At 35.0% G+C, this 17,126-nt stretch overlaps 1 protein-coding gene across 5 annotated transcripts in view; it reads left to right on the top strand.

Moving 5' to 3' along the window:
- Positions 1 to 17,126, top strand: part of NF1 (neurofibromin 1) — a 276,151-nt gene that overhangs the window by 65,272 nt on the left and 193,753 nt on the right. For all 5 annotated transcript variants that reach the window (XR_015769362.1, XM_028109132.2, XM_028109129.2 and 2 more), the window contains exons 2-5: positions 1,486 to 1,629; positions 3,338 to 3,421; positions 7,113 to 7,303; positions 14,166 to 14,272. Coding sequence is in view for 4 of the 5 variants with exons in the window: in XM_028109132.2 (XP_027964933.1) it covers positions 1,486 to 1,629; positions 3,338 to 3,421; positions 7,113 to 7,303; positions 14,166 to 14,272 (526 nt within the window). In the remaining variant the exon portion in view is untranslated. The remainder of the gene's footprint in view (positions 1 to 1,485; positions 1,630 to 3,337; positions 3,422 to 7,112; positions 7,304 to 14,165; positions 14,273 to 17,126) is intronic.

Genomic DNA, 17,126 nt, shown 5'->3' with positions numbered 1-17,126 from the left:
TCTTTTGCAGAGATGCTTATACCACATCAGTTTTGTAGCTGGAAGTGGTTTGTTCCTATTTGCTTGTATTTTGGGCTTTGTGGGGTGCCTTGTCCCCTGTTTTACGGAATTCACCTATTCATATGCTAATTGCATCTGGAAGCACCCTCAGAAACACACCCAGAAATAATGTTTAGCCAAATATCTGTACATCCTATGATCCAGTCAAGTTAACACATAAAATTAACCATTACGGAGCAAGTTGGGGAGATTTACAAGCTACACTGCAGCCTTCTTCTAAAATTCTCCTCTCTTAGGTCTTTCAGATTTTTTTCCTTCTATAACCTTTAAAATTAACATTATGTAATTCTGTAGCTCCTGTTAAACCCTAAAAATGCTTCCGCTCTTTTACTTAGTATTTATTATCAAATCAGTCATCTATTATTTACTGACTAGACAAACTTGGGCATGCCACTTAGTCTCTTTCCACTTTAAGTTGCACCATTTTAAAAATGAAAACGCTGGGGGCACCTGGGTGGTTCAGTCAGTTGAGCGTCTGCCTTCTGCTTGGGTTATGGTCTCAGGGTCCTGGGATGGAGCCCTGTATTGGGCTCCCTGCTCAGCAGGGAGTCTGCTTCTTCCTCTCCCTCTACCCCCCCAGGTCATGATCTTTCTCTCTCTCTCACTTGCTTTCTCTGAGTAAATAAATACGATATTAAAAAAAAAATGAAAACACTGGACTTACGTTTGTTTTTTTCACAGAGGAACCTCACAAGTCTTCTCTCAGCATTAGCAGGATCTAATATTTAAACAGTAGATATACTAATGATGCTTTCAATACAAAATGCTACTTTTGAATAGTGTAGAGATGAACTTCCTGGCAGTGTGACTTAACTCATTTTCAGATAAATGTAAATGTGGTCCCCTTAAAAGTTATATATTTTTTTCTATGAAACTTACCTGTCTGTTGTTCTGTTACACTCTCAACTATGTACCTGAGGGTGGTCATCTTACCTGAATTATTCTTACTGTGTTTATTCCAGGTTATACAGCTTATTCTCATTTCTGAAAAATCTACAGTTATTTGCCATATTGATTAGAGGTCTGGGGCATAGGTGTTCTTGATCTGTTGTTCTTTTAATGCTGGAGTTCAGTGTATACGGGAAAGAATTGTATGCATTTTATTGCAGGCATTCTCTGAAATAATTTTTAGCTACAAGGAAATAGCTCTATTTCTGTGAGTCATCATCTCTTTTATGTAATACTGGGTAAAGTTTTAATTTTGTAGGTAGAGGTTTATGACTTCCAGAAAGAAAGCTGCAAAAATTGAAATTTCAAGAGTTTTAGATTTGCTATAAATGCTAATCTGTATTGAAAATTGGAGCTTGAGATACAAACAGGTCACTGTGGCTGATAAAAATTTTCCTAAAATCTCATGAGTTTCAATGAGAAATAGTTCTTTTTAGTCGTTTTCATGTGTAAGCTAACATTTTCTTTTTCCCTTAGCTTCCAATAAAAACAGGACAGCAGAACACACATACCAAAGTCAGTACCGAACACAACAAGGAATGTCTTATTAATATTTCCAAATACAAGTTTTCTTTGGTTATCAGCGGCCTCACCACTATCTTAAAGAATGTTAACAATATGGTGAGTATTTGGGTCATTGTTTTGTGGGGGAATTTGCTTTGGTTTGTTTTTGATTTAAAGACTTACAGCAGCATATTTTGAAGTATGGAAAGTCCTTCTCTGTTGACTCTGAATATAAACACTCATCGTATTTTGTGAATGAGCACAGGTAACCCTTAACTTTCATTTTTGTTTTTGATTTTTTTCTCTTAAATATTTCTCTTATTTGTGACCCTATCTTTTTATTTTTTTGGAATTAGGATTTCATACAGACTTTAGGTTATATATAAATTGATTACATAGTAATCCATTAAAATCTTTTCCTTAGCTGCTGCTTTGAGTATTTACTTACTAGATTGTCCTAGTCCTAAGTAGACAGAAGAAAATAAAATAGGACCTTGTAGTGTTAAAATGTGAGATTGCTTTTACGAAGATACTGTTTTGTTTTATTTTCCTTCCTCCTTGTAACCTCTGACAGATTCTATAGTAGTTAGAGATCCCATTGTTGAAATGATTTTCCTCAAATAGATAGCAATTTCAACAATTTCATTGTCAAAAGCTCGCAGTTGCCTTTTTTTTCCTGTTTTATAAAACCTGTTTACATTCCCTAGACTTCAAGTTACTCCAACTGTTCTGTCTTTGTACCTTTGAACGTATCATTTGTCCCGACTCTCCCGGGTGATTCCTTCCTCTGTCAGTTCCTATCCAACATCTCCTTCGTACTCAGTTCAAAACAACTATCTGGATATTTCTTTATTTATTCCGAACTGTTTTTCTGTCTTTAGCACTTCTAACCACAATTTATATTGTTTGTATTGAGCTTTGAGCTGACTTCTGATTTTAGGTTGTGAAAATCAGTCCCATTTTTACAGTCACATCTTTGGTGTATTTTCTTTTTAAAAATTTGGTTAGACAATGCCCCAAACTTAGAAAATTGGTAAACTGGAGGTGTGGGCAATCATTTGCCATACAAAGAAATTTTTTCTTTTTAGAAAAAAATTAAGATTTTTTCTGAAGAAAGCAGGACTTCTTATGAATATGTAAAATGCTTTACAGAAATACATTTAAGATTTTGTGGTGCTCTTCTGTTGCCCAGCGTGTGGGGCGTGGTGATAGGATTTTGCTTATACAAATATGTGGCTCTGTTCCCAGTTAGATGAAAATATTTTAGTATTGGAACCTTCTTTACAAAACAAAAACAAAAGCAGTATTGTGATACTCGCATTCATTTAGTGCTTATTGAGTAAACTTAATTGTGGGAACCATAGTTTCTTATTGGTAAATAGCATAGTATTAAATTTAAGGATTGCGAATGCCTTAAATTCACTGTAATTGGTGTTAATAGTATTTTGTTGCTGTAAGAATTGAGACTTTATTTTGTGGCATTGAAGTGTGGTTAAATGTTCAATGCAAGATTCTGGTTAAGATCTATATACCTAAATCCTATATATTTTAAAAGTATAAACCAAAGTTATTTTCTTTTACTTTATAAGATTAATGATAGACTATAATAAATGCCAACATTTTTGTTTGCCTGGGAATTTATTTCATGTGAGCCTTAAGATAAAATCAGAAATAATAGATTTAAATATAGTCTAATCTGGGAGATAAAATGGAAGACTTGATTTTTTTTTTTCCTAATCCTTAGTCCCTCACTTTTCAGATGTGTGTTGATTTGTAGTAGAGAGTAATAGCCAACTTTTAGTGTTCTGAATATCTTTTCTTTTAGAGAATATTTGGAGAAGCTGCTGAAAAAAATTTATATCTCTCTCAGTTGATTATATTGGATACACTGGAAAAATGTCTTGCTGGGGTAAGTAAATCTAAAATAGGCAGATTTTGTGAATTCAGTTTTGAGAATGATCTGATGTACCAAAGTATAGATGTGGACAAGAAAAGTCATATGGATTTTTTTGGTTTAAGACATACGAATATAAATTTTGTTAACAGAGCTAACAGTGTATACAAGTTTTCAAGAGAAAATTATTTTCTCATCTTTTGTAAATAAATACCAAGATTACTTATAAAGTGTTAAGCTTGAGCCATATATCTGTCTCAGGTTGTTTAGAGAAGATTTTATGAAAAAAGCCACTATTTGATTTAATTAATTTCTCTAGATATTGTTAGGCCTGTGGCATTGCTTAGCTGTGAAAAAATGTGATGCAAAAAAATGACCAGGAATAATCTTGTTCTCCCCCACCCCATTTCAATATTTTACCAGATTTTAATATTTTACTTTTCAAATCTATATAAAAGGGGACTTTAAAAAATTACAATTATTACCCAGAGATCCTACCTTAAAAACACTTGTTATGTGTAAATTATGAATATACAAGGAGGACTAGTTGAGTACAAAACAGTTTTTTCTTAGGGTTGCTCTAAATAATTATCTCAGTATGTTTCAACCATGACTTAATGAGAATTATTTCAAGAATATTTTGTTGTATAAGGCAAGATGTTTCTGTACTTCAATAGCCTTAACTCTTACTGGAACGTGGTAGTTGTTTATGTAAATACATAAATTTTATACCTTCATTTTAAAGATCTATCTATTCATTATATATTAGAGTTATTATATTCCCTCTTCCTTTAGCACATCTTTTGCTTTTACTCAGAATTGCTTCTGTCTTCAACATGTTACAGTTGTTTCCTATAATAACCTATATGGGCAGGACTTGGATACGAGGACTGATTGTGTGGTTGAGAAGAGAGGGAATGGGCAGTGGTGTTTGAGGAAGGGGAAAAATAATTACATTCACTCAATTATGTATCCTGGGGGAAGAGGCGTATTTAAGACTATAGGCAACAAAACCTAAGCATAATGTTTTAAACTCTTTTATTGACCCTTGACCATATTCCAAAATTGTTAGACAGTGTTTATAAGTTTTCTGTTTAAATTGAGGGTGAGCTAGTTCTGTTTTTAGCTTGGTGCTTTCTATTAATTTGTGATATGCTGTTCATTTGTAAAATGGAGTGAAAGAGCAAAAGTGCTGTTAAATAAGATGATGTAATTGTGAAGGTGAACAGTTTTTAAACATCCTGAATCAGTTTTCTGTAGTGGTCTTGTTGCTTTGTTTGTAAATATCAGTATATCAGCCATATCCATGTTTGAACGGGGGTAGGGTAGTTTATTGCCTCTGTTAGTTTTATAGCTTTTCTCTAGTAACATTTGTAATTGAGAGGTAATGGTAAATGTATTTTGGAGAATGATTACTGATATTATTGGCCCCTGTTTAATTGATACTCTTTGGAGATAACCTAATTAAAACTCTAATAAGTGGGTATAGTATAACTTATATAATGCATAAAATATGTTATCTTGCTCTGTTCTTTTGAAAATGTATGAATTTCTTTCATTGAATTTACAATTAAAAATAATTCTATTCATATTATCAAATAATTGTGTTTTCTTGGATCGCCTTCAATGATAATTATGGTTGTCTGTTGATTTTCATTTTTAGATTGAAGTATGGTGAGGTAGTTCAAAAGAAGTGAGCCTACAAGTACATGTTTGTCATATAAGTAGTTGAAATAGCTAAATGAAAATCATCAAATATTTACCGATATCATATTATGAGTAAAATTTTGTAGAATTTAAGCGATCTTTGTCCCTGCATATATGGCCATTATTCAAAAGATTGAATATTTATGCAATTTTTACTTGTTTATTAATTGGAGTTTCAGTATTTCTGTTGTTTGATATAGGCATCGCCACTTGAATTTTGGTTTTTGTGATGTTTATTTGCTGTCCGTATTTTTCAGTGTATATACATCTAAAAGCACTTGGATTGCAATTACAGAATCAAGCATAGCACATAATTATACAAAATTTTATTTATTACCAGAATCGTCATTTATACATGAATATTATCAGCTGTTAGGTGACATATTGATGTGGAACAGTGCATCTGCAGGATAGCTTATCCATTGGTTACTTTGTTAATTGTAGGGAAAAGATTTACTTTATAAAGTAGAGATCTTAATGTTTACAGCAAGATTATCAAGCTTGGTGTGTTATTAACATTGGGACCACTTGGCATTATGTACTCCTGTTATGATACAATATGAATTTTACTGAGTTACCTGAAGTGTTTAACCTGAATTTAATCAGACTATTAGATTGAGGTTCCAGCTACAGAAAATACAGTAACTACAAGAACAAGTCATACTACTAAGAAATAATAGAATCAACAGTATGGAACATTTTGTAAGGCCCATTTTCTTAAAGTCAGTGTTACAGAAAATAAAAATGATGTATATGGAGTGTTGGGGGAGTGGTCGTTTTAGAATAAAGAGACTAAAGGAATCATGCTGCAGTCATCTGAACCTTTTTTGAATCCTGATTGAATTAAAAAGAAGTTATGAGGGTGCCTGGGTGGCTCAGTCGGTTAAGCGTCTGCCTTGGGCTCAGGTCATGATCCCAGAGTCCTGGGATTGAGCCCCGTGTTAGGGGGCTCCCTGTTCAGCAAGGAGCCTGCTTCTCCCTCTCCTCCCTGCTGGCACTCTCTGTCGCTAGCTCTGTCTCTCTCTCTCAAATAAATAAATAAAATCTTTAAAAAAAAGTTATGAAAGACATTTGGGGGCAGTTGGGGAAATTTGAATATAGATTGGGTATTAGCTTATGTAAGGGGAATTGGTTTTTTTGTTGTTGTTCTTTGATGTGGTGATTGTATGGAAGCTATATTGGAGAATGCCCTTATTTTTATTTTCCAAAGATTTTATTTATTTTAAAGAGAGAGAGAGTGTGTACAGGAGAGGAGAGGGGAAGGGTGGGGGGATGGGGGGGAAGAGGGACAAGCAGACTATGCACTGAGCGCAGAGCCTTCGGGCTCCATCTCATGACCCTGAGATCATGACAGCCGAAATCAAGAGTCTGTGGCCAGCCACCCAGGTGCCCCAAGAATGTTCTTATTTATTTTATTTTTTGGGAATGTTCTTATTTTTAAGAGATGCTAAAGTACCTATGATGTTTGTAACTCACTTTGAAATAACTCAACCGAAACAAAATTATTTGTAATAAGTAAATATCTGTTCTGGTCAGTCCGCCCAAAGGCAGATGTGATTGTACACCCAGGAATTTATTTGGATTTGAGACAGATGACACAATACACTCACGAATAAATATGAGTAATGTTTATTTGGAACTCACAACAAACTTGAGATTCCTAAGAGTGGAAAGGCTTCTATAGGGATTTGATGAACAGGGGAGAAAACAGGAGTGGTGGTGGGGAGGGGGGATGCTAGGGAGGATGGATGGGGGCCTGGACTTTAATTGTGAAAAGAGGTGAAAGATGGAAAAAAAAAAAGAGGTGGAAGATGGAGCCACCTGTTTATTAGACTGACTATAGATAGATACAGCGAACACGGTGACATATTAACAGTTGTTGAGTATAGGTGATGAATGTATGGGTGTTCAACTCTGTGTCTGTTTGAAAATTTTCATACAGAAAATCTTTACATGTAAATTTAACAGTTTTAGAATTATGTGATTATTTCTATTGTAGCAACCAAAGGACACAATGAGATTAGATGAAACAATGCTGGTCAAACAGTTGCTCCCAGAAATCTGCCATTTTCTTCATACCTGTCGGGAAGGAAACCAGCATGCCGCTGAACTTCGGAATTCTGCCTCTGGTGTTTTATTTTCTCTCAGCTGCAACAACTTCAATGCAGTGTTTAGTCGGATTTCTACCAGGTTAGTGTGTAAATCTACGTGGAACTATTGTTAAGTTATGTAATTTTAGAAGTCTTTCTTTTGTCTGCATAAAAAGTTGACAGAGATGAATTTGACTTGGGCTTTTGTATAAATTTTATACATTGATTTCTTTGACATTTTTATTATGCAATATTGTGATATTGGTGTGTACAATTAAATGTGAGTACTGTTATGAAGTTGAAAGTCCAAATTTTAGGAAAACATATCGCTCATGATGAGGTTTTTGTTTTTAACACTAGGTATAAAGTTTTGGTTGGGCTCTTTAATATTATTCCTTTAAATGGAATTATCTAATCAGATAGAATAATTGAGAAGAGTAGTCAGATTTCTAATGATCTCACAGCTCTGTTCTTTATCACAAGATCCTAAGTTACCAAGCAAAAAAAAAACAAAAAACAAAAAAACCTAATGATATGGAAATACAAGGATGTGAGTAATTGCAAAGTAGACTTCTCCAGAAAGTAGACTGTGTTTTAACTGTATGAATTCTAAAAGCTCCCATTTTTGGGGTATTTACAGCATATGTTGTGCTGTTTTATCCTCATAGTATCTTTGAAATGTAGGTGCTACTTCCCCTAGTTTACAGGTAAACAAACTAATCCCAGAGAATTTATTAAGGCGCTGTGCCGAATAATGGAGGACCCCAAATTTTAAAGTCAGATCGGTTTCATAGTCTATTACATTCATTATACCAGGCTGCTACTCTATACTTCCATTTTAACCATATTTTTATGAAATCTTTTTTATGATATTTTTACTGTTGTGCTTCAGGATTATATGATAAATATGATTTAAGCTTTTACTGATGATTAAAGATCACCATGTGATCATCAGTTGTGAAGAAATTGGTATATAGATGGTGCTATATGGAATAATAACCGATGGTAGCAAGTGACTCTGGAACTTGCTTTCATGCAAATGATTTGCCATCTCGTGCAAGTAAGAGTCAAATGGGTCCTTAAATATGACCATGTAGGAAGTATAACATGAATCACTTAGTGATTTAGTGAATCTAAGACTAATATAGAATATGGAAAAACAGCTCTCTTTGTTTATTGATACATCCTTCATCTTTTGACTTGTCTGTGTTGTGTCAACAGTGGACTTCCATTAGTCAGCTTTGTTCATTCTTCTGTTGTTTTCCACAGGTGTGAATGGAATATGCATCATAATTTGAGAGTTTGTGCTATAGTGTTTTGGGGGACTTGGCTAACTTCAAAATCCTGCTTTTTAATAAAAAAAATGGTATTTCTATAGTCATGATGCTAGGCAACAGTATTCTTCAATCCCTCATCAGAACTGTTGCAAAGAAAATTAAATTTTGTTTAATGGTATAGTATGATTGATACTGTTAGGTAATGTTTATACAATAGAACAATGTCTTCATGAAATCTTTTGAGGGATAACATTTTATATTCTGAGTAATATTAAACTAGTTGAGGTAGCAGGGTAACCGACACCTAGGAAAGAGGAGGTGTGAAATTAAAAAGAAAAAACAAAACCCCTTTGTTTAAGTGACTACTACACCAGCTTACTATTTGAAATAATCTTACATTGAAGGTGAAAATTAGCAAAATATTAAAATGTTTTTTAGTCTATCCAAACATAAGTTGCTTTATAAAATACAGCAAATGTGCCACCTTTTAAAAACTCTAGAAATTTTCCAGTCACCAAAGGTTTCATTTTATAGGATTTTGCAGCATCAGTGCATGTAAATATAGACAACTTTTGTGTATTTCCTGAACCTTACTGTTTCTAGAAGAGAAGTTAAATGTCTCCAGAATAAGTTAGTTTCTGTAGCTTGGAGTGGACAGACTGCTCAGAAATGGGATCTTTGAAAGGCATGTTTTAGACAGCTGCATTTCATGTAGCTTTTGCCAGAGCTGATCTTGTTAGAGGACCACTCATCTAAAAGACCATTATGATGGTTTAATTTAGATATAGATATCATAGCTGTCATAACATAGGTGACTTAAAATATGCAAGTGACTAGATGGCAGTTCTTTCTTTTTTTTAAAGATTTTATTTGAGAGTGAGAGTGTGAGAGAGCAATAGAGCAACAGTGGGGGAGGGGGAAGGGGCAGAGGCAGAGGGAGAGGGAGAAGCAGAATCCCCACTTAGCAGGGAGCCTGACCCAGGGCTGGATCGCAGGACCCTGGGATTATGATCTGAGCCGAAGGCAGACGCTTGACTGACTGAGCCACACAGGTACCCCTAGAATGGCAGTTCTTTCTGAAGATTGATTTTGTATCTCATATATAATAGATGAACCAGTATCATGAAAATTTACTCTGTTTGACTATTCTACCGGTCCACAAATGTTTCTCTTTTAGGATTAACATTAGCTTTTGATATTTCTGATGTTTGATTTTTTTTTTTAAAGGAATATGGGCTACAGATCTTAAGAATCCTTCTGCTGAAGTATACCATGTTCTGCAGCTCATGGTACTCTTTTATGTAGAGGATGAGCTGCTATGTCCACAGAATTACTGTACCATTGCACTAGATCTAATTGTTTTGTAGTGGGAGGGCCCTGCAGAATATCTGATTTGACATAATACCAGAAGCAGAAGACTCAGTGATTTTAAAAGTTCTATTTGATTCTTTTTTTTTTTTCCTTTTTGGAGAAGGGGGGAGGGGCAGAGGGAGAGAGAGAATTTTAAGCAGGCTCCATGCCCAGTGTGGAGCTTGACGTGGGGCTTGATTTCAGAACGCTGAGCTCATGACCTAAGCCGAAATCAAGAGTCAGATGCTTAACTGACTGAGCCATCAGGTGCCCCAAAAGTTCTGTTTGATTCTTTTTTTTTTTTTAAAGATTTTATTTATTTATTTGACAGAGACACAGTGAGAGAGGGAACATAAGCAGGGGGAGTGGGAGAGGGAGAAGCAGGCTTCCTGTGGAGCAGGGAGCCCAGTGCAGGGCTCGATCCCAGGACCCTGGGATCATGACCTGAGCCGAAGGCAGATGGTTAATGACTGAGTCACCCAGGTGCCCAAAGTTCTATTTGATTCTTTTACAGATCTGATTTTTTTTTAATGGTTTCTTATTCTTCTTAATAGTCTTAAATTTTTTATATGGCTATAATCATTTAAAACATATTTTATATTCTCTTAAGATCGTTAAATAATTTCATATACTTGTATGTGCCAGTTCTCATTCATAGTGAATGGTTTCCTCTCTTTTCTGTAAACTTTGATTACAAATCCATCTCTAGTGCACATCTGTATTTTCTTTGGGAATCTCTTGTAGCTGTGGGAGTGTCCTAGTGATGGTTTTTGCATTTGCTTTTGCTAAGTGCCCAGCTCTGGACTTTTTTTTTGTTTTTTTTTTTGGTTAATTTCTCATTCCCAGATTGTATGAATAGTGTAAATGTGGACCTCAAACCCTTATAAGGTAACAGCTCTGGGTGACTTTTTCCCCTACCCAAAACAGCCAGAGCAGACAGACATCTTATGTTAGTAGATTTTTTTATCTCCTTCCACTCTCCTTTCATTCCATCTCTCTCGGTGCAACTCACATTTAAGGAATTGCATAGTTCTTGCTAGTCATGTTTTTTGTAGGGCCCCAGTTCTATTCCCTGCATTATTAGGGTATAAAGCTTTGTATCCAGTCCCATGTAGGTGTTAGCCACAAATCCCGAGGTTAAGGAGAGGAAAAAACCTAGCTCCAGTGCTTCCTTTGTTGCAAGGTCAGACCATGTCTTCAAAACCATCTCTGGTTTTTAGGTTCCTCTCATTTCTGCACCTGGGTGGATGGGGGGTGTTTGTCTTATTTTCTTTCCTTTTTTTTTTTTCCTTTTTTTCAGAGAGGGAGAGAGTGAGAAAGGTGGGGGGGAGCAGAGGGAGAGGGAGAGAAAGAATCTCAAGCAGATTCCCCACTGAGTACAGAGCCCGATGAGGGTCTCAAGCTCACAACCCTGAGATCATGACCTGAGCTGAAATCAAGAGTTGGACACTTAACCAACTGAGCCTTCCAGGCACTTTTATTTTATTTTATTTCTATAGGTTTTAAATATCTTTTTGTTGTTGTTCAGTTTACCTGGTCTTTCTAGATGTTTTAATAAGTTTTCTACTTTACTTCTTTTGCTCCAACTACCCTTTGATTTCTCTCCTTCAGAAATGATGTTTAAGCCTCACAAAATACCCCTTCCCTATGGAAATACTGGGCTGTAAAAAGAATTAAACTTTTCTTCCATTTTTTCACAAATACAAGAGTCAGCTTTTCAGAAGTTGGTGTTGCTGATTTATTAAGTTGTGTTTCCTAAGGAATCATATACCATATTTCCTAGGCTCTTTGCATCAGTTGTGGAATTTTTAGCATGTAAATCAGTATTGAGGACCTTGGCATTCCCAGTGTGAACTGCTAAGCTTTTCTCACCCTGATGATATGAAGAGCGTCAGTGTAAGTGCTTAGAATAATTTTAATGTTAGCTATACATCGGGCTAAAGTTAGTGAAAAAGGAATTTGTGAAGGAAGAAATGGGATTGGTATCACTTTAGCAACTGAAGGTTTAGTATGATGATTAACATCAGTTTTAGACTGCATTAAAATGGCCGCAATTCGAGTTAATATTATGAGTGAGATTTTGTAGTATTTGTGCTTTTTCACCATATCTGTCTGTCTCTGCATTTATGAACATTAGTAATTCCATTCATCTGCTTACATTTTTGATATCTTAATTGAAGTAATGAGTATTCCTCATTAGGAAGCACAATTCAGTAGATTAACATTGTCAGCTTTTGAAAAGCTGACTTCTCACAGCAAAGGAAACAGACGACAAAACCAAAAGACAACTGACAGAATTTGGGAGAAGGTATTTGTAAATGACATATCAGATAAAGGGCTAGTATCCAAAATCTATAAAGAACTTATCATAACACCTAAAGAACAAATAATCCATTCAAGAAATGGGCAGAAGACCTGAACAGACATTTCTCCAAAGAAGACATACAAATGGCCAACAGACACATGAAAAATTCAACATCACTTGGCATCAGGGAAATACAGATCAAAACCATAATGAGATACGACCTCACACCAGTCAGAATGACCCTCTTCCCTCTCGTGCTCTCTATCTCTCATTCTCTCTCTCAAATAAATAAATAAATAAAATCTTAAAAAAAAAAAAAAAGTCCGGAAATGACAGATGTTGGTGAGGGTGCAGAGAAAGGGGAACCCTCCCACACTGTTGGTGGGAATGCAAGCTGGTGCAGCCACTCTGGAAAAGAGTTTGGAGGTTCCTCAAAAAGTTGAGAATAGAGCTACCCTACCACACAGCAATTGCACTACTGGGGATTTACCCCACAGATACAATGTAGTGATCTGAAGGGGCTCCTGCACCCCAGTGTTTATAGCAGCCATGTCCACAGTAGTCAGATTATGGAAAGAGCCCAGATGTCCATTGACAGATGAATGGATAAAGAAGATGTAGTGTGTATATGTGTATATATGCATACACACACACAGTGGAATATTACTCTGCAATCAAAAAAATGAAATCTTGCCATTTGCAATGCTGTGGATGGAACCAGAGGGTGTTATGCTAAGAAAAATAAGTCAATCAGAGAAAGACAATTACCATATGATCTCACTGTTATGTGGAATTTAAGAAACAAAAGAGGATCATAGGGGAAGAAAGGAAAAAATAAAACAAGATGAAACCAGGGAGGGAGACAAACCATAAGAGACTTTTTTAAAAAAAGATTTTATTTATTTGACAGAGAGACAGCGAGAGTGGGAGCACAAGCAGGGGGAGTGGGAGAGGGAGAAGCAGGTTTCCCACTGAATAGGGAGCTTGACGTGGGACTCAATCCCAGGACCCTGAGCCAAAGGCAGACGCTTAACTGACTGAGCCACCCAGGCATCCCTCATAAGAGACTCTTAACCATAGGAAACAAACTGAGGGTTGCTGGAGCCGAGGGAGGTTGGAGGATGGTGTAACTGGGTGATGTGCATTAAGGAGGGCATGTGATATAATGAGCACTGTATATTATATAAGACTGATGAATCACCTCTATCTGAAACCAATAATAATTATATGTTTATTAATTGAATTGACTATAAATAAATAAAGCAAGCAAATAAAATAACAATAAAAAAATCTGACTCCTGTGGTTGTTAGTGAGAAATGGAGGAAAAATTTTATTCAGACTTAAGTGAATTTTTTTTATGAGTTTAAAAAAATCTATTTTTGTTAAGTGTTAAATTTTTCTACATTTGTGGTAACTTTATATTTAATATAAGGGAAATTTGGGGTTTGGAAAGATTCTTGTCTTTACAAGAATAAGTTTTGTGAGGGAGGGACATTAATCAAATAAACACATAAATACACATACAGATTGCAAAAAGTACAAGGAATAAATGCTTACTCATTTTTTTCAATATGAAGTAAATGTATCCTATAAATGTAGATAAAATACCATTTATGTTTCTGAAGTCTAGTTGATGTAATCAGAAGTTAATAAATTTATTTTCATTACAGAAAAATTTTAAAAATACACATAGCACAGAGACTGGTATTTCAAATACTTATGTATCTCTCTGCTTCAGTAGTTCTCTGCATGCTGTGATTTTTTTTTAGATAAAAATTGTATAAATTTGAGGTATACAACATAATGATTTGATTTATGTATACACAGTGAAGTCTACTGGATTATCTTGGCTTCTTTTATCATATCCCCGCAGGTAGTTATGTACCTGTAAATTTTATAAGAATTATTTATTGTCTTATTTTTTTATGTATATTTTTTCTTATAAACTCATCATTGGGGTGAGAAGAATCTGTTCAGTTCAGAATTTTGAACTTAAGATAGTAAATTATTTTTGGTTTTTACTTTTCAGATTACAGGAATTGACTGTTTGTTCAGAAGACAATGTTGATGTTCATGATATAGAATTGTTACAGTATATCAATGTGGATTGTGCAAAATTAAAACGACTCCTAAAGGGTAAGTTTAAATGTAAGATATATTTGAGACTAATCACTGTGAGTGAAAAACCAGTGTTTGAATGTATGAATTGTCCTAATTGTGTTGAACTAGGACATCAAAGTGGATTTTATAATGCAAATGTCTTTGTGAAATGGACAATAATGCTTAATGGTTCAATAATAATTTTTGAGCCTTTGAAAACAAAAAAATGAGTATCTTAAATCTTGGCAATGGAAAGTTTTGTTCAACTACAAGTTTTGCTTTAACAGAGAATATACAGGTGCTGTTACTTAATTTTTCTAGAATTTCATTTCTTAAGGATAGTTATAGGTTATAGAAGTTATCTGTTTAGCTGTTGTAGTGCTAAAAGCAGATTGTTTAGCAGGATATCAAAGTTCCATTGCAGAATGGAACCAGAAGATTGTGATTTTATGACAATAGGAGGAATTGAGATGGGCATCTCATTTCTGATATTTGTGTTTTCAGGTCTGTTACTGACTTTCTGACTGACTTTGCAGAATTACAGAGTCCCTTACCTTTTCAGTGCCTTTTGCTTCCTTGTAGAACATTTCAGTTATAATCCCATCCGGTGATATTATAATGCTTAATATGTGATTTTATTTTTTTAAAAATTTTTAAAGATTTATTTCAGAGAGTGAGAGAGTGGGGGATGGGAAGGGGGAAAGGGAGAGGGAGAGAGAAACCCAAGCAGACTCCGTGCTGAGCTTGAGCCAGATGTGGGCTTGCTCTCATGACCCGAGATCATGGCCCCAGCTGAAACCAAGAGTGGGACACCGAACCGACTGTGCCACCCAGGTGCCCCTTAATATGTGATTTTAAAGCTTTGGAAAATTCTTTGCAAGATTATGTTGATTAAAATAAACAGTCTCAAGGAATTGAGAGAATTTTTGTGATAAGCATGAAAGTGTTAAATAAAATATTAATGAACATTATTAATAAACTGAGTATAACTAAATTCACTTCACAAAAATTGTTTCTTAGTTTTGTGTAATATCGGATCCTAGCTAATTTAAATGTGAATCCTTATAGTATATGATTCACACTTTTTAATTTTACTTTGTATATTGATTAAGGAATTATGAAATATGTTTTGTGTCTGACCTAAAAGAAGATTTAGTTATGTTAACTGTGCAAATCTCAACAGTTCTGCAATGTAATTGTCAAAACACCTTGTTTATTGTTTTCTTAACATTTGCTTTAAACTCAGTAACTGTTTCACCAGACATGTAAAAAGGCTATATCTAGGGGCGCTTGGGTGGCTCAGTCAGTTAAGCATCTGCCTTCAGCTCGGGTCATGATCTCAGGGTCCTGGGATCGAGCCCCATGTCAATCTCCCCGCTCAGTGGGGAGTCTGCTTCTCCTTCTGCCCCTCCCCCCTTGCTCATGCTTTTGTGCTCTCTCTCTCCTCTCTCTCTCTGAAGGAAATAAATAAAATCTTTAAAAGAAAAAAAGTCTATGTGTAGATCAATACTATAAGGCTGTGTTCTATTTCTATTACCGATTTTAGGTCATTACTATTATAAGACCAAGCAACAATTAAATCACTTTCAGTAACTTTAATAAAGAAATAAAATGGATCATTTTAGCTATTATGTTAAATGGACAACAATTGTTTTAAACTATAATAAACCACAATTCAGTTCACAGTTGAAATTTTTAAGATCTTAGAATCTATCATTAAATGTTAGTTAAGGATGATAAAATTTAGAGATTTTCTCTGTGTATAAAATTTAAGAAGTATAAGCAGGGTTTTGTGATTTTTCATAACTGTGTAGTGACATTTCAGAAATAGATCTAGTCCTGGTTGCCCATGAGTAAGTACTTGTTTAAAACATCAGTTTTCTTAGAAATGTTTAATCTGTAATAATTAATTTAAATGGCTCCCCATGTCCAAATAAGAGAAACTAAATGTGTAAATAAATGCCTCTTTTTATTGTGATAAGTCATCCCCATTGAATGTAACTGCCTCATGAATGTAAGTTTAGAGTATAGCTGATAAATGTATAAAGTATAAAAATGCCAGTATTAAATAGGCCAGCAAGAGATGGCTATAGGTGCCATTGGTGAAAGGAGTGGAATCTTCCTGTCATATGAATAGTAAAATTAGTAATGTGTTTTAAGTTCACTTTATGAGCATTGGGTGTTATACACAACTAATCGTTGAACACTACATCAAAAACTAATGGTGTCCTATATGTTGGCTACCTGAACATAATAAAAAATAAACAAAATGCACAGCGTTTGTTAAGAAACTGTGTTCAAGAAACCATGCTAAGTGCTAGGATTGCAAAGATTAATAAAGTATTGAATCTGTCTCCACGGAGCTCATGGCCTGGTTTATGAGACAAATATATTATTACCAAATTATTTGCAAAGTAATGTGGCAAACTCAGGGTGAGCATATAGTGAGGGAAGAGGTATGTATTTGGGGGTAAGACTGATTAAGAGGAAAAGAGCAAAATATGGAGGTACAAGAGCAGGCCAGATTGTGTTAATAAAAGCAGAGTGATATTTGTTGCATTTTCACCATGTGCCACACATTATCCTCTGCAGTTTCATGCCTTTTCTCATCCATCCTCAGAGGAACCCTGTGAAGCGGATAGTAGTATTATCATCCCCTATGTAGATGAGGAAATTGAGGCGTAAGTAACATTTTCAAGGTCAGACAGCTAGTGAGTGGCACGGGAAGATTCATATCACATGTGCCTGTCTCTAGAGCCAACTGTTACACATTGTGCTTATGGGTTATATAATTTAAAAAAAAAAAACATGGCCATGGGAAGTGATGGAAAGGCTTTAAGGCAGGATCAATATTTTATTTTAGACATACCACTTTGCTTGAAATTTGCAG

This window comes from Eumetopias jubatus, unplaced genomic scaffold (genome assembly GCF_037043125.1).
Source record: "Eumetopias jubatus isolate StellerSeaLion01/CBP00866 unplaced genomic scaffold, mEumJub1_p1.0 scaffold_10, whole genome shotgun sequence".
NCBI lineage: Eukaryota > Metazoa > Chordata > Mammalia > Carnivora > Otariidae > Eumetopias > Eumetopias jubatus.
This window is presented reverse-complemented; position numbering and strand designations above follow the sequence as displayed.